At 33.2% G+C, this 23,547-nt stretch overlaps 1 protein-coding gene across 1 annotated transcript in view; it reads left to right on the forward strand.

The window, feature by feature from the left end:
• LOC126887933 (ATP-binding cassette sub-family C member 4-like) overlaps positions 1 to 23,547 on the forward strand; it is a 239,916-nt gene that overhangs the window by 203,904 nt on the left and 12,465 nt on the right. The window contains exons 14-17 of the mRNA XM_050655871.1: positions 8,299 to 8,475; positions 11,860 to 11,987; positions 18,199 to 18,444; positions 21,012 to 21,172. Coding sequence (XP_050511828.1) covers positions 8,299 to 8,475; positions 11,860 to 11,987; positions 18,199 to 18,444; positions 21,012 to 21,172 — 712 coding nt within the window. The remainder of the gene's footprint in view (positions 1 to 8,298; positions 8,476 to 11,859; positions 11,988 to 18,198; positions 18,445 to 21,011; positions 21,173 to 23,547) is intronic.

The raw sequence follows: 23,547 nt of genomic DNA on the forward strand, positions 1-23,547 counted from the left end.
TATACAGGGTGTCCTTCTACTTCTTTTTTTGTCAAATAATTTAATTTAATAAAATTTTTTGGACACCCTGTATAAATAATTATGTAAATGTTTATATTACTGAATAGAGAATTAAAGAACTTTTCAAATGAGCTAGCACACGACCCCTATTTTCATTTAAAAAAATCATCGATTACGTCATCACGTCCAGATGGATGACGTCACTAGTATATCACATATGCCACAATATTATAACTTAAAAATAAAAATCGACATGTTTAGGGATTTTTCCTTAAAGTCGCCGGTTTACGAAATAACGAATTTATTCCTTTCATTTGCACCATACTGTCGGTGGAAAATAGTGTCGCGCACGCTTGATTAGCAATTAAAAAACAAAGAAGTTTTGAATATTGTATTGCAAAAAACTGTTAGGGATTTCATCAATCGATGTTTAAAGAATATCTACCTACCTTGGCAACATTCAAATTTTCAGTTTTTCATATAGTTTTTGAGGACTAAAAATGGCCGATTTCGCAATTTTTCAATTTTTATTCGCTTATATGTCAAAAACTATCATTTTTAGAGAAAAGTCACTAAAGACCTTTTCTGTTTGGAATGATCCAAAAAACCTAAAAAAACTTTTTTCCATGCAAAAAAAAATAAATTTAGGAAAAAAACAAAAAAAAACGTTTAAAAAATTTTTGACCACCTTTTGGTCCTGGCAACATGCAAATTTGTTAAAAGGAGTCCTTTTTGAGTAAGATTGTGCAAAAAATCTGAATTAGAATATTTTTTCTAGCGGATGCGCAGTAGCTTTCTGGACTAAAGTGAAAATTTAAATTTTATAAGTAGTCCATTGAAATGTTACATTTAGGGTTGCATTTCTTACAGGAGTCAATTTTATTTTTTTAATGTGTAGGTGTCCCCCGGCCGCCATCTTGGAAAAGGGGGTACAAAGGGCTTTTGCGCTGTATCTCCTAAACTAGCAACCCTACAGAAAATTTAATTACACGTAAAATGTAGCAAAATTACTTTTCTACAATTTTATATTTATCACTTTTTATCGTCAAGTGACCAACAAAAAAGTTATAAACAAAAATAAGAGAAAATTTTGTAAGAACTTTCCTTTTGGAGGTTATAACTTTTTTCCGTTCATTTCAAAATAAAATAACATCATGGCGATTTTGTAGAGGATTTTGTAACGAATAATTTTGACTATAAAATTGTTTAATTTTATTTATTTATCTAGGTTTTACAGCGCTCCAAACTTGACCAGGTTTTAGAATTCTCATAGGAATACGATAAAAACAAAACCTTAGACTTAAATACGTTTCTATCTATATATTTATTTATTATAATTTTAACATTCCTATCCTATTATTAAGCTATTTTTGACCCTTTTCCCCGCCACCTATTAGGTAGAGTCTGGAGGCGCGTTTTTTGTGTAGTATTCCCAATAGACCTAATCCACGGACAATTTCTAGACAAAATAATATTATTTATTATTACATCTTGAAAAAGATCTATCATAGTTATTATTTTTTCATGTTTTCGATGGTCCAGGCTGCGAGTCAAGATCTGAATCTGTATTCGAGGTGAATTTTTGTGGTATAATGAGAGTTAGGGTTGACGTTATTGTCGGTAATTCATCTTCCAATTCATTTTCTTCAATAAACTAATGTTGATATGAGCACGATGTTGCTGTAACTTTCACCACCACAATGGAGGCACACTGCTGAACATTTTTGAGATCTGGTTTTTGGCAACCACATGCTCTTCCAATTTCCATTGCATTGCAAAAGATGAATTTAATAAGCTCAGGGGTACTGGAGGCTTGAAAGTTTGGATTGATACCCAAAATTTTGCATGCTTTTTCCAGCCCCAATCTTCTGGCCAAATCCACCAATCTTTACGTGGCCAAATAGGTAGCACAACTGTAAGAATAAGTTAAGTAGAGGGGAACCGACTGCTGTGCCACCCAGGAGAAATTATAATACAGTACAACCTGCCATATCCGGACCTGTCATATCCGGACCTCCCCATATCCGGACGGTTCTGCGCTGTCCGGATCTACCGAAATCTACCGAGAAAGGCAGTCCTGCTGTTGGACAATGCACTAAAAGAAGAACTAAAAGATGGCGAAATAATGTATTTTAGAATCTATAAAACGTGTATATCGACGAAAGTGATTGACGGCGTTGATTACTGGAATGTATGAAGGAGAAAACGTTTCAGAGACTGTAAAAGAAGTAGTGGTCTTGATATCCGGATTTTTTCATATCCGGATCGGTCTGTCGCCACATTGATCCGGATATGGCAGGTTTGACTTTAATAAAACTAATAGCAGGCGGTCCGGTATGGAAGAAGAATGACGTAACTGCAAATTTTCTTAATTCCTGTTTATTGCGAATTAACTTCTAAAATATTATGTACAGATGATACAAAAACGACCGAACTGTAAAAATGTACTGAGCCACTATAGGGTAGTTGCGTCGTTACTGAAATACGCGCTACGTTAGACCTTTTTTCAGATGCATAATGACGCAACTGTAGATAGGGTTGAAAATGGCGCGATTAAATTAAGATAATGAAATTCGAACCAATATCGATGAAAATAAAAGCCATCGTTGTCAAAAAACAAACGGCATACCGATACTCCTGGACGATTACTCTTAATTTAATCCCTATTTTAAATGTTCAAAAATCGTTATTTTTTGCTCTTCTGAAGAATTTTGCATTTTTCGGTTGCGTCATTCATCTTCTCGACCGGCGAATTTTGTCCTCAAACAACTTCTTTTACCTTTTCTATATGATTAGGGTTCTAAGTTTTATAGTGGGGAGAAAGGTCGAAAATATATTAATAATAGCATAGGAATGTTGAAATCATAATCTGGGGAACTTGCACATTTTTTTTATTACATAATAATGTTCAGTTTTGTATAAAAATGAGATTTCCAAAATTTCCCGCTTCAAAAACTCATAATAACTTAGAAATACAAATTTAAAGTCTTCTTTATTTTAAAGTAGTTCAGACGGCCCGTGACGTCACATAGTTTTACATTAGTTTTTTATATGGTTATATCAGTGATGTGGGAGGGTTATATGTAAGTATATTCTTCTTCTTCTTCTTTAGTTTATTGGCCTCCACCTACTTGGGTATTTGGCCACAGCATCGTCGCGAAATATGGGAAAATATTTATATTGTAATGACATTTTTTGATCACTATACTTAATAGGAAGTGTGTACCTACTAAGTTTTATCGTTAAATACTTATGAGAATAATAATCAGAATAAAATCACAGTATAGAATTAGTAGGTATAATGGGACTATAATATACATAATATATGTACTTACTTATCTGCTTTAACTCCCCGAACTTCTCCGACGGAAAAATTTTCACTCTTTTGAAAATATGTAGCCACCATACACATATCAACTATAGGTAAGTTATCAGACTGCCCTTTACAAAAACCCTCTTCGGTCATTTTAAAAAATATACCTTAAAACACTCAAATATATCAGAAATCAGAAAAAACTTAGTGTCAGTGTCAAAACGAATGCTAAAGTGTGACCAACTAGCCCGAAAAATCCGGGACACGGCCCGAATTACGAAGTCGTGTCCCGGCGTCCCGGACAAGGCTTCCGGGCCATCCGAATTTTCGATGTTTTGGTTTCTATTTTGAATACGTTATTTTTCTAAGAATTCACATCAAATTGAGTTGGTGGGACGAAGAAAGTCGACAATTTCTAGAGTGTAATATTCTAATACCACATCCAAGATGCATACATTTTATATAGTGGTATTATATTGCATCTCAAGACAAATATGATTTTAAGAAACACGCTACAATAGTAAGAAGTAATCGACATAAAAATGTTCTGAAGCGGTTTTCTTTTGGCATGTTTGACAATTATATTTTTGATGGGATTAAGCTACTATTGGTTTTAATGATAATTACATTTTTATATTAACCTAAGGTTATATTGACATGGAAATCCATCATTAGTTGATTTTCTAAATTTTCCTTTTTTTGAGAACAATTTCCGGATTGAAAGTCGAAACGTCAAAAACTAACAAAAATTTAATTATCATTACAACCAATTGTGGCTAAATCCCATCAAAAATATCATTGTCAAGGTAAAAATGTTAAATAATAAATAAAATGATAATATTAAAGTACTATGTTAAAAAAATGGCCCGATTTTCATTGAAAAGTCCCGGATTTCAGGTAGTTTTTTCAGCCTTGTCCCGAATTCGACTGAATTGGAGTTGGTCACACTACATGAGGGAACTTACACATTTTTTTATTACGTAATATTATTCAGTTTCCTTTAAAAATAATATTTCCAAACTTTCACGCGGTAAAACCTCATAATAACTTAGAAGATAATTTAAAATCTATATATTTTTTTCTGTTTTCTGGCCTTGGTTTGGAAGAACCCTTAGCCAATGTAAAATAGTTCAAACGATCAAAAACGCTTGTGACGTTACATAACTGTATTTTCTACTGACGTTTATAGTGTCTAATTCAAAATTATATACAATTTTGTTTACTTTGTTGGTGCAGAATGTACATGCACAACTATATGACGTCACTATGCGTTTTGGACCACCTGTTTTAATTTGAATTTTTAATCGTCTTTATAGTGTAGGAAACAAAGGTTGAACCTTGCAAAATGGACACAAGTCCGGTTTTATTTTTTTTCTGGTATATCAAGGGGTGCTTATTATAAGACTAACTTTTTCTGAAAAAATTTCGCCCCGGAACCTCCCTTTCCACCCCTTTAAAGGGGGTAATTTGTGGTTTTTGCGGAACGTAGCCCTTCCTGTAACTTTTACAAAAAATTTCTTTTATAGAAATATGAAGAGAACTATATTTTCTACGATTTATTTCCAACACCATCTCTCTATCATTCACCGTTTAGCGGGGGTGGCGCCCTAAAATTGACAAGTTTTTAAAAAAGATGTTTTTAAAAAATATAAATTTTTCCCTAACTGTAACGGAAATTAAGAAGAAATCCTACGGCAATTATTCAAAAATAATTGACTGATTTTTTGGTATAGGTTTCACTTAAGGATAATTTCCCTTTTTTTAATTACAGGGTGTTACATTTTAAAAAACCTCTTTTTATACCATCTGAACCGTTTATGCTAAAGTAAAAAGACTTTCAGCGATTACCCATGTACTGGTGCTATTTACAAATTTGTATAATGCACCTCCATTTTTTCCCCGAAACCACCCCAAAAAAGAGAAGAATTAATACATAAATTGATTTTCTTGGAATCCTTCACACACAATGCCCTTTATTAATATGCTTCATATATAATTTTGTGCATGTTATTATTACCCATGCATGAACACCAAAAGCAATTTCCTAGTGCAACCCCTGTAGCAAAAAAAAAAAATAAAATGGGGGTTGAAAATTTTTTTTTGTTTTTTGCTTTTTGATCCATATGGGCATATGCTTCATCAATAGTGCTTTTCAAAAATATATATGGTTATTGCAACATCTCTGCGAAAACCACCCATATCCTTGAAAATATACTGCAGAAACTACCCCTATTCCTTGGCGAGCATGTTTTTACGATTTTCTCATTACCTATGTATTCTTTTTAAACAAAACTTATACAAGGTTAAAGACCACTATTTACTCTAAAAATTTTGTCCTATTCATTTTTTCGTATAAGCAACCGTTACGGCACAGTGGCGCCGTAAACCTCATATATGCTTTGACGGGCTCCAGTTTTTGTTTATTTTTTCGTCATCTGTTCGATTTATTGATAAAGTACTTATGCAAAATGAAACAACACAGTGTAACCTACAAATTATGACTTATGCACATTTTACATTCTTTGCTCCCCAAAGCCACAGTGGTGGCCCAAAATAAATTTTTGCATATTTTCGCCACCTACATGCATTTTATTGTATTAATGCTACCTTAACAGCACAATATTTACCCTTAGGTGGTCGCTACGCATTGGCGGATCCAGGGAGGGGTGATGGGGGTGATCACCTCCCCCCCTCTCAAACCAAGTGATATTATATTCAAAGATTATAAAAATATTCATTTATTTTTATAGAAATTTAACCAATTGGCACCCCCTCTTAACGATTCTGGATCCGCCACTGTCGCTAAAGCATAAAAAGTCATTCTTATAAAAATAATATTAATATAATATAAGTATTTCTATAAAAATAAATGAATATTTTTATAATCTTCAAATATAATATCACTTGGTTTGAGAGGGGTGGGGGTGCCATCACCCCCATCACCCCTCCCTGGATCCGCCACTGCTTAGCGACCACTTAGGGGTGAATATTGTGCTATTAAGGTAGCATTAACGCAATAAAATGCGTGTAGGTGGCAAAATATGAAAAAATTTATTTTGGGCCACCACTGTAGCTTTGGGGAGCAAAGAATGTAAAATGTGCATAGATCATGATTTGTAGGTTACACTGTGTTGTTTTATTTTACATAAGTACTTTATCAATAAAACAAACAGATGACGAAAAAATAAACAAAAACTGGAGCCCGTCAAAGCATATATGAGGTTTACGGCGCCACTGTGGCGTAACGGTTGCTTAAACGAAAAAAATGAATAGGACCTAATTTTTAGAGTAAATAGTGGTCTTTAACCTTGTATAAGTTTTGTTTAAAAAAAATGAATAGGTAATGAGAAAATCGTAAAAACATGCTGGATAAGGTATAGGGGTAGTTTCTGCAGTATATTTTCAAGGATAGGGGTGGTTTGCGCAGGGATGTTGCAATAACCATATATATTTTTGAAAAGCACTATTGATGAAGCTTATGCTCACATGGATCAAAAAGCAAAAAACAAAAAAAAATTTCAACCCCCCATTTTATTTATTGTTTTTGGCTACAGGGGTTATACTAGGAAATCGCTTTTAGTGTCCATACATGGGTAATAATAACTTGCACAAAATGATATATGAAGCATATTAATGAAGGGCATTGTGTGTGAAGGATTCCAAGAAAATCACTTTATTTATTAATTCTTCTTTTTTTCTGGATGGTTCCGGGGAAAAAATGGGGGTGCATTATACAAATTTGTAAATAACACCAGTACATGGGTAATCGCTGAAAGTCTTTTTACTCTAGCATAAACGGTTCAGATGGTATAAAAAGGGGTTTTTTAAAATGTAACACCCTGTAATTAAAAAAAGGGCAATTACCCTTAAGTGAAACCTATACCAAAAAATCAATCATCTATTTGTGAATAATTTCCGCAGCATTTCTTTTTAATTTCCGTTACAGTTAGGGAAAAATATATATTTTTTAAAAACATCTTTTTTAAAAACTTGTCAACTTTGGGGCGCCACCCTTGCTAAAAGGTGGATGATAGAGAGATGCTGTCGGAAATAAATCGTAGAAAATATAGTCCTCTTCATATTTCTATAAAGGAAATTTTTTGTAAAAGGTACAGGAAGGGCTACGTTCTGCAAAAACCATAAATTACCCCCTTTAAAGGGGTGAAAAGGGGGGTTCCAGGGCGAAATTTTTTCAGAAAAAGTTAGTCTTATAATAAGCACCCCTTGATATGCCAGAAAAAAAATAAAACCGGACTTGTGTCCATTTTGCAAGGTTCAACCTCTGTTTCCTACACTATTAGGGGCCAAACGAAAGACAAACAACACTTTTTTTATCTTTGATACATGTTTTAAATTATGTTCTGTTGTGATTTATAACATTTTTTTCGAATTTAAAAATTTATGCAAGTTCCCTATTGTATGAATATAAAATATACAGATAGAAAAGTAAGCCCAACGTTTTGTTTTTATTGTATCCCTATGAGCATTTGAGAAGATACATATATAGAATTAAGCAACTTTATAATAAAAATTGTTCGCTGAAAAACCCCTTAACAAAATTGGTATAATATTATTTTATTGTAAAATGAACTGAAAAAAAGTTATAACCTCTAAAAGGAAACTTGTTAAAAATTTTTTACTTACTGTTGTTTATATCTTTTTTGTTGGTCACTTGACGATAAAAAGTAATAAAAACAAAATTGTAGAAAATTTCCGTAGGGTTTTAGTAGTTTACGAGATATAGCTCTAAACCACTTTGCACCCCTTTTCCAAGATGGCGACCGGGGACAAGGGTGGCGACCCCAAAAACTTGAATTTACTGATAGGCTCCTACTGATCTCCTCTACACAATAAAAAAATAAAATTGACTCCTTTAACAAATGCAAGGTGCGGCCTAAAAATGTAACATTTCAATGGACTAAAGTACATATTTATAATTTTATATTTATTTATCCACTCTTCAAAAATAATATAATTTTTTACAGTTACCAATGTAGATGGTAGTCTAGTAGGTCTAGCGGTTTCCCAAGGCTCAGTACTAATTGGATTGTCACAGTATGGAGTGAGACAGTTAGCAGACTTTATCAATCAACTTACCAGTGTAGAACGGACTCTGCAATATACAAAAATAGAAACGGAAGGTCCATTTGAAACACCAAAAGGTTAGTAAATTTGATAGGTCTCTAAGTTTAAATAAGATGGTTAGTGGTTAGGGTACATCTTGGTTATTAGTGCACCCTAATATGTCTGTGTAGATTTTGACATTGGATCCGACCATCACTTGTAACACCGTTGCCGCATCCTCTATTTTTTTATACTATCACGTTACAATTTTTTGTGATATACCTACACCATCAACAAAGCGCTCAGTTTTCGAGATACTGACCACGGAGGGGTGAATGACTAATTTTATTCATACTTTATATTTTCGAGGGTGCTGAAAACGAAAATGAGGTTTATTTTGAATTTTATGTGGGGGAACATTGTCAAACTCGCAATTTTAACTTAAAAAAAATTAATAAAATCACGTTTTTCTGCGTTTACCTCGCTACAACTCTGTTCCATTTTAATATTTTTTTCTGAAATTTTTACAGTATATAGCTCTAACATTTCTGAAGACAAAGGTACCTGCTTTAAGTTTTTATTCTTATCATGATAAAGGTTATGAATTTTTCAAAGAAAAAGGTGCAGATTTGTGCATTGCAAAGTTTAATCGCAAAAGTTGTGTGACGAAGTTTAAAATTTAGCTTCTTAATCACGTTTATTTGAAAGTAGAGAGTACAAAGAAGTTTTCTGGTAAGTTTTAGATCAAAATGTTTTATAGAAAAAAAAATAGTGCAACTTTTAATGTCGACATTAGAAATCCCCAATATAACACTTATTTTTTGAGGGACAGACAATCTAGGTCTAATTTCTCACCATTAGTACTATCCTTGGATTATAAGCTTTCATTAGACACCTCATTTGTCATTATACCTAGTATAATGACGAAGAAGTAAACGTTCTTATTCTATTATTCTTGTAGGTACATTTAACATTCATTGAAATTATGAAAGAAATGGCATGGCAACACTGTGACGCACAAACATAAGATTCAGCTGTGCCTTACATAGGGTGCGCTAATAGACAAGATGTCCGGGTTAGGAATAGATAGCTTCAGATGGCTGCTTTGTTTGGATTATATGCAGAGCCTATCTCTTTTTATTTTTACCTATATAAGCAATAATATTCATGAATCTGTAAAAAATTTAGTAAACTATACAAAAGTAGTGATATAAAAGACAAGAAAACCTTCTTCTTCTTCTTTTACTTCTTGGAGATATATTGATCTGTTTAAATCTGAAACTGCCTCTGGTTAATTTCCTGGGAGGTAGATTGCCAACAATCCCTCCATCTTTTAGGTGGTCTTTCGGGGGGTCTTGAACCGGGCGGGTTATTCTCTAGGGAGTCTATTCTCATCCATTAGTCTTACATGGTTGTACCACATCCTTTTGCGCTGCCTTCCCCTTCTTACAATATCTTGAATTTTGCATTGCTCTCTAATGTCTGTATTTCTTACTCTGCGTCTTCTTGTTTTCCCCGCTATTGTTCTTAGGGTTTTCATTTTGGCAACTCTTAGCATCTGTTTCGTTTTGTTGGTGTCTTCGCGCACTTCTATGCCATATGTCATGATCGGTCGTATGCAAGTCTTGTAGATTCTAATTTTACTATCTGTGCGCATATACGGATTTGACCAGACTATCTCCCGCAGACATCCTGAGAATGCAGATGCTTTGTTGATCTGACTCCTTAGGTCTTTTACTGGGTCGTGAGTGCTTGATATATCTATGCCCAGATATCTGAATGACATCACCTGTTCTATGGGGTTGTTCTCAATCACTAACTTACATCTGAGCGGATCTTTTGCTATTGTCATACATTTAGTTTTGTTGGTAGAAATTTTCATATTTAGTTAGCGGCTTACTTGAAAGAACTGAAAGAGCTGTCTCTGAAGATCATCTTCTGATTCAGCAATAATTGCTGCATCATCTGAGTAACACACCATACAAGAAAATCAATAGAAATATCAAGCTTATTGAAAAATATTAAAAAAAGGAATAAAGTGAGAGGTAGAATTATTAACAAGAAAGAAAAGCGTCAAAATATCTGTAAAACGATTTAGTTTATGACTCACGAGATTACAAAACTTTATTATTTGCTACTTACTACATCTTGCACGCCACATTGTTCACTGATGATGTTGTTTCGTATTCTATCCCTTCTTGTCTTCCCTGCTGTTGCTCTAAGTGTCTTTATTTCGGTTGTTCATAGCATACTTTCGGTTTTATTGGTGTCTTCTCTTGATTCAATACCATAGGTCATAAAAGGTATGATGCAAGTTTTATAAATTCTAACTTTGCTGTACATTCTCATATATGGGTTACTCCAGACCACATATCTCAAACATCCGGACATGACTGCCGCCTTGTTTACTTATCCTCTTAGGTCTCTAGCTGGGTCATGGTAACTTGATAAATCTACACCTAGATATTTGAACTGGTTTAGCTGTTCTATGGGTTTCCCCTCTACCACGAGCTTGCATCTAATTGGATCTTTTGCAACGGTAATGCATTTTGTTTTCTGCATGGATATGTTCCTGTTGAGTCGTCGACATGCTTGGCAGAATCGATAAAGTTGTCTTTGTAGGTCGTCCTCATCATCTGCAATAAGGACTGCATCATCCGTATAGCACACTATACTGATTCTACGGTGACCGAGTCTGTATCCTAGTAGTAGCGATTCCATATTTTATTATTTCATCTATTAGCATATTGAATAGAAACGGTGATTCCTTCTGGTGTTGCCCCCTTGCCTGATTCCCCCTGATGTTGGTATGTTGGCCGTAGTGGTGTCGTTTGTTTTAATTTTTGTCATGTTGTTATTGTTCATTTGTTTTATGACTTCCACAATGGTTGCCGGTATCCATTTTTGCCTGTCTTTTCTTAATCCTTGCTGTTCTTCTCTGTTCTTTATCTCTGATTCCAATTTATCCTTGATTGTGCCTGTGAAGAACTTCATTGTCGTATTTATGAGAGTTATTCCTCTGTAGTTGTCCGGACATGTTATTTGTTCTTTCTTAAAAATCGGTATTGTGATGTGATACTGGTGTGCTAATCTTGTGATATCTCTGCTCTTTCTAAGATTTTGTTAAACAATGTTGTGATACAATTAGTTAGTTCCTGACCGCCGTATTTCAGCAGTTCGTTCGGTATTCCATCAGTAGCTGGCGATCAACTATTCTTTAAGATCTTCATTCTCGCTTCTACTTCAGTTTCTTTAGTGATATATTTGTCTTCTATTTTGTAATCGTGTTCCTCATTGGCTTCTTCACCTTTGTAGAGTTCTCTGAAGTATTTTCACATGTCTCAGTCGGTATCCCCTTTGTTTGTACAAATTCATTTACTGTTTTTTTTTCTGTTTTTTAGCATTCCCAAACTTTCCTCTCTGCGCCACTACAATCTAATCATGAACAACTACTAATTTTTAATATTTTTAAATTATTTTAGAAAAAATACCTAAGGGTGTCTGGCCCAAGGAAGGTCTTCTAGAATTCAGAAACTTATCTTTAATATATGTGGTGAATGATCCTCCAGTTTTAAACAATCTCAACTTCGTTATAAAACCTGGGCAAAAGGTAAGTACCTTCTAGATTCATTCAATTTATTTAATAGTAGGTACTCAAAATATGAGTAGAACTACTTCTACTATATCTACTAAAAGATATGAGGTTTTGAAAGACAGTTAAGATTTAATTCTGTTTCAAAGCCAACCACCCAACTGACGGGTGTGGAATGTATATTTTAGATTATAGATGTCGCAATAGGGCTTTTCATGGATTGTCATTTGTTTCCCAGCAAACAGACCGACGTGTTAATTACGTGAATTTTGGGTACATTTGTCACCAATATACGTAAATTGCTTACGTTAATTTCACGTGAAAATTTGGTTGGAATGTCACATTGAAAATACGTCTTTAAATTACGTGAATAACTCGTCTTCAATAGACGTGTTATTTACCTTAAATAGCAATAAAATGTTTCGGGAAATTCACGTTGCAAATACGTGTTGATTAACGTATCTTTTAGGGAATGTATATATTAGTATTCACGTGAAAGATACGTCCTAGGTTCACGTAAATAATTCGACCTTAATTAACTTATGAATCACGTAATTATTATCATATGATATAAATAAAACAAGCATAATATAAAGTATTAACAATGTATTTATTTAGTAGAATTTAGAGACTTTAAAACATTTGTCTTGTGTAATTATTATTATACAATATAATGAACCAAAAATGGTACCGACCTAAAGACACATTCAAAAATTTGCCAACACAAAATACAACACAGGCACAGTACACAGTACACAGTACACAGGTCACTTTTTATTTCTAGGAGGACACTTCGACACTTTCTTGTTTTTTTCTAATTGCATCATCGGCACTTCAACCCTCGAGCAGTGAGGTAAACGTTAATACGGAAGACATTATTATAAATAAACCCGCCTAAAATAAAACGAAGGAAATAAACATGAAATAAAGCTCTTCACGTTTCACTTTCACTTTTTATTGTGAGAAGCTGATATTAGTGGTTATGATAATCGATTTTAAAAATCAATTATTTTTAAATTACAGTTAAACTATATTCTACTTACTTTAAATTAGTATTACGTATTTTCTTTTTGTTTTTAAATTTCTTCTACTATTAACTAATTGGTCTTACTAAAAATCTATTTCAATACCAGAATAATATAAAAAAATAATCCTATCTAAACGTATCTATTAGATAAATCGATTAATTTAGCTTTCGAACCAACTATGTTAATCATGTACCGTGGTCACGTGATAGTATTTAAAGGAGGAGAAAGGCTTGGTAGTACGTCATCACCGCGCGCGATTTGAAAATTAGACTCAACTGTGATACTTTCATCATTTTAGCTCCTGTGATACTTTTAAAGAAAAAAATAGCGTCAAATCAAGGTTGGATTGAAATAGTTATGCTTAAATGATTTTAAAAGCGAAATCATAAACTTTTTGTTTAAATATTGGTATTATTTACATTACTTTTACGTGAAATACATCTAATTTTTCGACGTCCATAAAATACAGTGAGTAAAATTCAAGCGATACGTATTTAACCAACACCGTTGTAAAATTTTGTTTTCCAAAATATTTCTCAAAATTTAACCAAAGGAAGTTATTTTTGTTTCGTGATGTAAAAAACATGTACTATATTCGTCATTATGATTTTATATTATTTCTAATGTCAAACATGTATAAAGGAAGCCCTAATGCTAGGTGAATGATTTGGCACTGAAATACGTTTTTTTCCCGTTATAAATCACCGAGTTACGTATTCGTTGAAATTTGCCGTAAATTTAACGTAAACATCACGTAACTGGGCTCAAACCTGTTTGCTGGGTTCGAGCTTCTGTCATGTGTCACATAATATTAATATATCTACGCCGTACGTCTTTGGTTTGTATCATTTGTAAATACCAATAACGTATGACGTAGATATATTAATATTATGTGACACATGACAGAAGCTCGAAACAAATGAATGTGAATGAAAAGCCCTATTGCGTCTATTTGATGTCGATTTGATATTTGTCCATGATTAAGCACCGGGCACCATTTGACCATCACATGAGTTGGGACACGTCCTGAGGTTCAGCTACCTCATATCTTGAAAGGTCGACGGCAACGATTGGTCGATTAGTGGCCATTAGGGTGGATCGAAAAATCGAAGTTGCGAAAACTGTTTTGGAATAGTGCGCAAAAGTTGCCAATTAGTATTACAAACCAAATCTTTATTTGCGATTTTTCAAAAAAATTTCATCTTCTGCCCTTTACCGGGGTTGAAAAAATAAGAAAAAATAAAAAATACGAACTTATAATTTTAATTGAAAAGTTAAGTAATAAGTACATGTTAACCCCCTCTGTGGCTCAGTGGTAAGAGCGCCTAACCTTTGGATCGAAAGTTCCGAATGGTAGTGAGTTCGAATCTCACCAGGATCAGGAATTTTTTCATTTATTATAAATTAATAGGTGAAAATAGTTTCTGTCCTTGTGGGATCGGTACTCACCGGAGGGGCCGCAGACGTTCGGATACAATTAGCGTCTCTTTGCAAAGACAATGACGTCGACTTTGCAAAGTAACAAGACACTTACTCAACACACACACTACACATTACACCTGAGTTAGTGAGGAGTTATACAATTACGTGGCTAAAGGTTCTAGTTAACCAAGGCCAGAATCAGAGAAAAAAAAGTACAGGTTATTATTATAAAGATGATATCCAATTGAAATATTTTTTAAATATGTCATATTTATTCTTCGACCCACTCCCTACCCTCCCCCTTAATTTTAATTACCTTTTTTGGACTCAAATTTTGGCATATCTTTGCACGAATCAATTTTTGCTTTGATAAAATTGTCTCTTTTTTGTGATCCAATAACCGATGAAGATGCTTCAGTTACAACCTTCACGATTCTCTCTGCATAGACGGAGAGCTAGAGCCGAAAAATCATCGTCATAAGTAATATGGAGTTTTTCCTGTAAAATCTGTCCATTTTATATTGACAATTATGACCCTTTTCAGGCTGACACCTCAGTGGATAAAGGAAGTAGCAATAAGGGATGAAAGGGGAAAGTTAGTGCAGTGATTAAAGGTTTTCACCTCCTATTTTGTTAAACCTCTATAGATTTGCATGAAAATTGGTGACTAGTTAGAGCATACCTCAAGAAACAAAACTGAATTGGTGCCACTTGCACTTTTTGAGTTATTAAAGATCAAAGATTTGTCTAAAGAGCATATGCGTGAAGTTACGGATGATAAAAAGAACATGTTAATTGATTGTATGTTAGTAAAATATTATTTTTATATTATTTCGATGTATAATTGAATTTTATTTTTCATTATAAACTGAATATGTCCAGAAACTGGGGGGTGTCCAATAATGGGTACATTTGACATATTCGAATACACTTTTGGTATAATAATAATAATATCGTATGGCATTTTTGCCGGGGAGATCCTTTCGGATAGTTCCAGCGCCAATTACATCTTTAACCCTGTTTCAAGTAACTAGTGTCGATATACACTAGCCCAGGGGGACCGACGGCTTAACGTACTCTCCGAGGCACGGTGAGACGGCTCGTGTCATTATTGGAAATGAAAATGGTTTGTCTTTGGCAGGGATCGAACCCACGTCTACTGGCGTATGAGGCCAGCGTTTATGCCGTTACCCACGGCCGCTCACACTTTTGGTAAATTTATAATATCGAAATAATATAAACATAATATTTTAATAACATACAATTAATTAATCTGTTCTTTTTATCATCCGTAACTTCCCGCATGTGCTCTTAAACAGACAAATCTTTGATCTTTAATAACTCAAAAAGTATTTATTTATTTTAATAACATGATATAAAAAATTTTACTTATAATTTGTCCCTCTATCGATTTGTGGGGTTATTTTTAATAAAATCGTTTTCACCTCCGAGAAGGGGTGGTATCCACCCCCAGGGTAAAAGTGCAAGTTGGCACCAAATGATTTTTATTTCCTGAGGTATGTTCTAACTAGTTACTAATTTTCATGCAAATCGATGGAGGTTTAACAAAATAGGAGGTGAAAACCTTTACAGACTACACTAACTTTCCCCTTTCATCCCTTATTGCTACTTCCTGTATCTACTGAGGTGTCAGCCTGAAAGAGGTCATAATTATCAATATTAAATAGACACATTTCACATGCCAAACTCCATATTACATATGACGATGATTTTTCGGCTCTATCTCTTACACTAGCAGATTGACTGTGACAGGGAAATGTAGCGATCTCAATGATTTTATCAGGAGAACCAGAAATAATATTTTTCAAATTCTCTACTTTCAAACCTTGAAGCAATGGAGGGCAAGTTATTTTATTGGTTTGTCAATCAATAAGATCAATATAGTCATCTGCTTCAAAATTAATTTGTGGAATAATAAAAGGTCGGATGTTAGATGAATCATTATTGGCCTTAGTTTTTGCATTGAGAATGCGACCAAGTGGTGAGCTCTCTGAAGCTCTCTTATATGCAGGTGAGTGTCATGCAGCATGCATACCAGAAGATTTTCCCGATGTATAAAATACGCATTTCTTTGAATTACAGGGTCTATAAAACTTTTCAAATTTTGCTCTAAGTATCGACTACGCTTAATTGTTTGTAAAACATGCTTTGCATCATTCACACATAATGAATTGCATTTGATCTGAAACCATAAGGGAGCATAAACCGTGACAATAAATTTGGTCAGTTCCTTTAATTCTGATGTTGGATTTTCAGTGCAAACATAAAGACGTATAATGCGATTCACCAACGTTAGCCATTGAGAATGACTTAACTTTCCAGGGCTTTTGTTTAATAAATCCACAGAGCATTCCCCTGTAGAAATTGCGACATAAATTAGAAACCAATATTTCTGATTGGCAGTAAAGTTAATTAAATCTACTTCTGGTAACTCACAGTCAATAATGTCACAGTTTACAACCGGCATATTTTCGCAATGCACTATTTGATTTCCTATAGTTCCTGCAAAAGCTCTTGGACTTTGAGTTTGACCGTCAAGCTTTTGGAAAAGGTGCCGTAAAGACAATTCATTAGCGTAAAGCTGGCAGATAAATCTTTGTAAAGGGCGGCCTAACTTTAACTCTCGTTGAGAAATTATACCATTTTTTCTTCCCGTATTTACCACAGTTCCGTCATATTCTACTACCACTAGTTCTTCTAGATTATACCTATAACTCTCTAAAAAGTTCACAATACTTTGACAAATGCTTAGAACCGATCCAGAAAGGGGTACTGCGTGACCTAAAAATATGGAGCCTGGCTCTCGAACTAATGAAACATGCTCTTTGAGTGCGGTTCTTCTGTGGGGTTTGCCTTCAATATTTTCGATAACAAAGGTTTATTCTTCCCTTCCGTCAAAATATATGTCCTTCAAAGTTTCGGGGGAGTTTTGCATAAAACCTTTTCTTAATTGATTTCTTGCTCTTCTCAGTTTGTTTCTTAAAAGTCCAAAGTCGCAGCACCCCCGCACCCCGAAGAGGGGACCAATATACTAAACAAACCAGGACCGCCAGAACCAGGCTTCTGTTAATAATGACAAAAAATTGTTTTTTTTTTGTTCGTTTTTCTAAAGCCTGTAGAGGACAGAAGAGGTCATTTTATCCAAAAGTCGTAATAATACTTTCTTATTGTCGTTACTAAAGGTAAATTTTGGTGGGTATTCAAATTCAATTTGTAAATTTTTTTTATTTTGTGGTTATTACTCCAACATTATTTTTTTCGTTTTTCAAAGGCCGGTAGAGGGCAGAAGATGTAATTTTATCAAAAAGTTGTAAAAACACTTTTTTATTCTCGTTACTAAAAGAAACTTTTGGTGGGTATTCCAAATCAATGTGTCAATTTTTTTAAAATATTGCGATAATCGATCCACCCTAGTGGCCATAGACCGTTCAAGATATCAGGTAGCTGAACATCAGAACATGTCTCAACTCATGTGAGGATCAAATAGTGCCCGGTGCTTAATCATGTATTATTTTTGTAACATCCATGTTAGTTAAAAGAATGTTTGTCAATGTATCCATGACTGTATCATTTTAAAGGGTCTTTACCCATATATTTTCAATTTTGGGGGCTAAGCATGTGAACATCCTGTTCAGCACTGATGATGATCCGTATTCAGATCGAAAACGTTCTGTACTTGTGATGTAGCCCTTTACGGAAATTTTAGTAAATTATATACCTTTTATAAAGGATTTTAATTAATTTGTTATTATTTTTAGGTTGGCATAGTAGGCAGAACAGGTGCGGGAAAATCATCGCTTATTGCAGCTCTCTTTCGTCTTGCTCCGACTAAAGGCTCTATTTTCGTAGATGGAGTGGACACTAAAAATTTGGGACTAACTGATTTAAGGAAGAAAATCTCAATAATACCTCAGGAACCAGTATTATTTTCAGCAACATTAAGATATAATCTAGATCCATTTAATGAATTCGATGATGAGAAAATTTGGAAAGCTTTGGAACAGGTATATTTTTTTATGTATTTTTTAGGTATTAGGTAAACTCCTAGGATAGCTGTAAGGTGAAAATATTTACACTTAGCCCGATCAAAGAACAGTCTGACCCCAAAAAAAATAAAGAAAGGATGAAAATTTGGGAATAGGTAGTTGAAATTGTCTATTATTATATAAGAAAAAGTTTACAATTCTACATCCCCTCCATTTTACAAAAATGGAGGGGAATACCCCCCTCTCGAAAGTGAAAATATACATTCAAAATAAGTCCGGAATTGGATAAAATGACTAATTCTAAGCAACTTTTGTTCTATAGAGTTTTTCCCTAAGTCAATACTTTTCGAGTTATTTGCAAGTGAATATGTTCATTTTTAACAGAAAAAAACATGTTTTTGGACGGTTTTTCAGAAATAACTCAAAAATTAAGTGTTTGAGCGAAAAAAATATTCTTAGCAAAATTATAGCTTATAAAAAACTGAAAAAAATGGTGTATGCTTGAGGTCTGTAGACCCAGTAGAAGCCGAGTTGTAGCTAATGAAAAGTGGGTTCGTCTTCATCAAGTTCCAAATTCCAATTTTCGGGGAAATCATTTCAACTTTTTTAAAGTGTTTAAGAAAGATTTATTTTTGTTTTTAAAAAAACATTAAAAGTAAGTGAGTTACGCTCAAAATATTGTTGGTCCCTTTTATTTTTTGGTAAAAAAATCGTGATAATCACCCCCTAATTAGCATGACAAATAAATTTTATCATTACCACTTCACAAGTTATTTTGCTTATGTATTTTTTATATGATCTGTAAGTTTCATCGGTTCAAAGTGCTTATTTTTAAAACAGCTGTATTTAAAATTGCTTGAACGAGTAACTAATCACAAGTTTAGGCAAATTTTGAACAGACATAGCATACCCAATTTTGGTCTAACAAGAAAACAAAAAGCACAAAAATATTCAGAAAAGCAAAACGTACATTTTTTACTCGTTAAGATTTTTGATATTACTTACTTATAATTTTTAAGTTAATTTCATGAACAATTCCATTTTTTTTTAATTAAAAAAAAATGAAAATGTATACCATTTTTATTCAGTTGCAATGCGAAGCCAAAACTGTCTTAATTTTTACCTAGATCAGAGGGTGCAGCCAGCACTCTTATCGACGATTTCACCTCTTGTTGGAAGTTCATGAGAGACTGCATAGGCTGCTTTCTCTGGTCCAGGTAAAAATTTTCGACATATTAATCCCCCATTGCAACTGACGAGAAGGTAGTAGGTGCGTAGCGGCATCTGCTAAATAAAAGACTAAGTTTTTCAACCTAATGAAAATATTTGTAAATTAAATATTTTTAAAAAAATTTTAATTGAAAAAAAAAAATTAATTGAAAAACTTATTGGCCCATCTTCCTGGTGACACCTCCAAGGCTTCTACAATATGCAAGCCAAATGGATGCTGCAGTGAAGACAAAAGGGAAGGAATTCTACACTGTGCAATTCACAACCCCCGTCTGCAGCGTGGTAAGTTCCAACGGAAAATGGACCTAGTTACTCTATAGGAGTAATACTAATATAATATTTAATTTATAAATATTTAATTTACAAATATTTTCATTAGGTTGAAAAACTTAGTCTTTTAAAAAAAATGTTTTATTTTAAACCCAATTCTTTTCAAAAATGAGCACTTTGAACCAATGAAACTTATAGATAATATAAAAAATACATAAGTAAAGTAACTTGTGAAGCGGTAATGATTAATTTTATTTTGGGAAGCTAATTAGGGGGTGATTTTCGCGATTTTTGTACCAAAAAATGAAAGGGACCAACAATAATTTGAGCGTAACTCACTTATTTTTAACATTAGAAGTTTTTTTAAAAAACAAAAATAAACCTTATTTTAAACACTTTAAAAAAGTTATAATGAATTTTCCCCAAAAAGTGCTCTGTTTTTTGGTTATTTCACATTGAAACATTCGATTTGGAATTTGACGAAGAAGAACCTACTTTCATTAGCTGCAACTCTGCTTCTGCTGGGTCTGCAGACCTCAAGCGTATACCATTTTTTTCAATTTTTTATAAGCTATATTTTTACTAAGAATATTTTTTTCGCTAGAATACTTACTTTTTGAGTTAAAAACATGTGTTTTTTTCGTTAAAAGTGGATACTTTCACTCGTAAATAACTCGAAAATATTGACTTAGTGAAAAAACTCTATAGAACAGAAGTTGCTTAGAATTAGTCATTTTATCCAATTCCGGGCTTATTTTGAACGTATATTTTTTCACTCCCGAGAAAATATGTTTCACCCCATATTTTCCAATTTTTGTAAAATGGAGGGGATGTAGAATTGTAAACTGTTTCTTATATAATAATAGACAATTTCAACTAGCTATTCCCAAATTTTCATCCTTCCTTTATTTTTTTGGAGGTTTTCGTAAAATTTTGTGTCCCCTGATCGGGCTAACTAGGCGTTTTATCAACGGAAAGACAGTATTTTTTCTAGGAGCGAAAAGAAATTAGTACAGTCTATATTTTTTACAATTTTGCTTTTTGTACTTCCTTGTGAAAAACTCATACCCAATCTCACATTTTAGGTAGATTTAAGGGAAAGTATTGATTCGTTAGACTTCCAAGTTGCAGAAGGAGGTGGTAACTTTAGTCTTGGTCAAAGACAGTTAGTATGTTTAGCCAGGGCAGTTCTAAAAAACAACAAAATATTGGTATTGGATGAAGCTACGGCTAATGTTGATCCTAGGTAAGAACTTAATTTTCATATACATAAGTATTGCTATTATTAAGTATTATAATATTATCTTGTGCTTTATGTGGATTTTTATATACCTACCTCTTCAATGGAAGAATAAAAGCCAAATATAACCTAGACAGATATATAGCGATAAATATAACAATGAAAAGGGAAAATCAGAGAATGAAGAAAAAAAACAATAGAAAAACGCGAAGCAATAATTAAAACTCTACAGTTAAAACACGGTGGTAACAATGTACACAAGAAAAGATAAAGGACTCAGCTGGACTAACGCGGAGATAGAATCTAACTGATTCTGGCGAAAGCATGATCCTGAACAAACAGAGTAAAATACGAACGTGGAAAGAATACTTAGAGAAACTATTTGAAGTCAAAGATATAACACTTTTGAGATAAAGAATATTTTACGAATATGGAAGTTCATTCTGTAATAACACAGCGAAAGGATAGTAAAGCAGCAAGCCGCGATAATGCAGAAGCATGACTACTCAAATTGATAAACAACGAATTAAATCAATAGTAAAAACTACAAAGACACTCAACAAAATACATATAAATCTAGAAAAATACCAACAAACTGGCTCAAGTCCGAATTTATTTTACTTCTGAAAAACCAATTTAAGAAATACGAACAAAACAATAGATTAAGGTAATCCATCAAATAATTTACAAGCTAAGTGAGAGTCAAATTTTCTTCAAGCCGTTGAAGTTCATAAGTGCTATTTTGGTAGGTACTACAGAGGCTCCGTTCTCAGTAAAATTCTAAGTCCAAAGATGGAAATAAGTCAATTACGACGTCTTAGAAAGCATTTGATAGAGTACAACACGCCAAGATGATCCAAATACTTCCTAAAAAGTCAGGCAGGAATTATCAACGAAGATCTGAGACTAATTAAAAACCTCTACTAGAACAAAACCACAAATTTCAGAATTAAAAGTGAATCTACCTAATACGAGGCAAAGCTATAAACTGCTCGTCAAAAGTTAGGGATATAGAAAATTCTGCTGATTTTCATAGTTGATTTTTTCGCGAACAGACGGATTCCGCTATTTTTTTTTATTTTAGCCTTTTCTTTAGTATTTACATAGTTGTGCAAAGGTTTACTCAAACTTATTTTTTGTACTTATACCGGGTGGAAGAAAAAAATATGTTTTTCTTGTGTTAAGTTTGAGACACCCTGTAGGGAGAACGAGGTACAAATGTGAGTATACATCAGAATAATATTGTAGTCTTATGTTTTGTGAACATGCTGCTGTTTGAATGTCCCTGATATCTTTAGAAACAAAAAAAATAAACGGTTTTGTAATTTAACATGTGTTTTAACCGAAACAAAAGTTTGAGACACTTTGTAGGGAGAAAAAGGCACAAAGGTGAGTATACCCCGATATTATGTTGTAGTCTCATATTTTTTGGATATTTTGATTTTTTAATTTCTCTGATATCTTTAATAACAAAGAAACTAGATGGTATTACTCTTTAATATGTTTTTCTATGTTTCACATGTTTAATGTGACGCATGTCGTCAGTTAAGACACATATTAAAGAGTAATATCGTCTAGTTTCTTTGTTATTAAAGATATCAGAGAAATTAAAAAAATAAAATATTCAAAAAATATGATACTACAAGAAAATATCGAGGTATACTCACCGTTGTGCCTTTTTCTCCCTACAAGGTGTCTCAAACTTTTGTTTCGGTTAAAACACATGTTAAATTACAAAACCGTCTATTTTTTTTATTTCTAAAGATATCAAAGACATTCAAAAAACAGAATGTTTACAAAACATAAAACTACAATACGATTTCGATATATACTCTCATTTGTACCTTGTCCTCCCTACAGGGCGTCTCAAACTTAACATAAGAAAAACATTTCTTTTCTTCCACCCGGTTTAAGTACAAAAAAAAAAGTTTGAGTAAACCTTTGCATAACTGTGTAAGTACTAAAGAAAAGTCTAAAATAATAATAAAAAAAAGCATGTGTGTGTACTTTGTACGCACGTAAGAAGTTATTTTTCTATTATATAGGTAATTTCAACGAAGTAAATATACTTAACAGGTTATTTGTACTTTATTTAAATATTAAATTAACTATCTTATCTACCACTTTCAAAAAATTTTTATTAAAACAATCAAAAATAAAAATAAAAATATGAATCGCCCATGATTGGAACCCGCGACATTCCGATCTCGGATCTAACGCCCTACCAACTACTCCAGCGAGGTCCTTTTAATTGACACGTAAGTTTCGGATATAATTACACAACACGGCGACAAATAGACAGCGTAAAAATGTTATACCTACATAATATTTTATTATTTTACTACAGAGGAACACAAATCCAAAAACACAAGAATTATAAT

This window comes from Diabrotica virgifera, chromosome 7 (assembly GCF_917563875.1).
Source record: "Diabrotica virgifera virgifera chromosome 7, PGI_DIABVI_V3a".
Lineage (NCBI taxonomy): Eukaryota > Metazoa > Arthropoda > Insecta > Coleoptera > Chrysomelidae > Diabrotica > Diabrotica virgifera.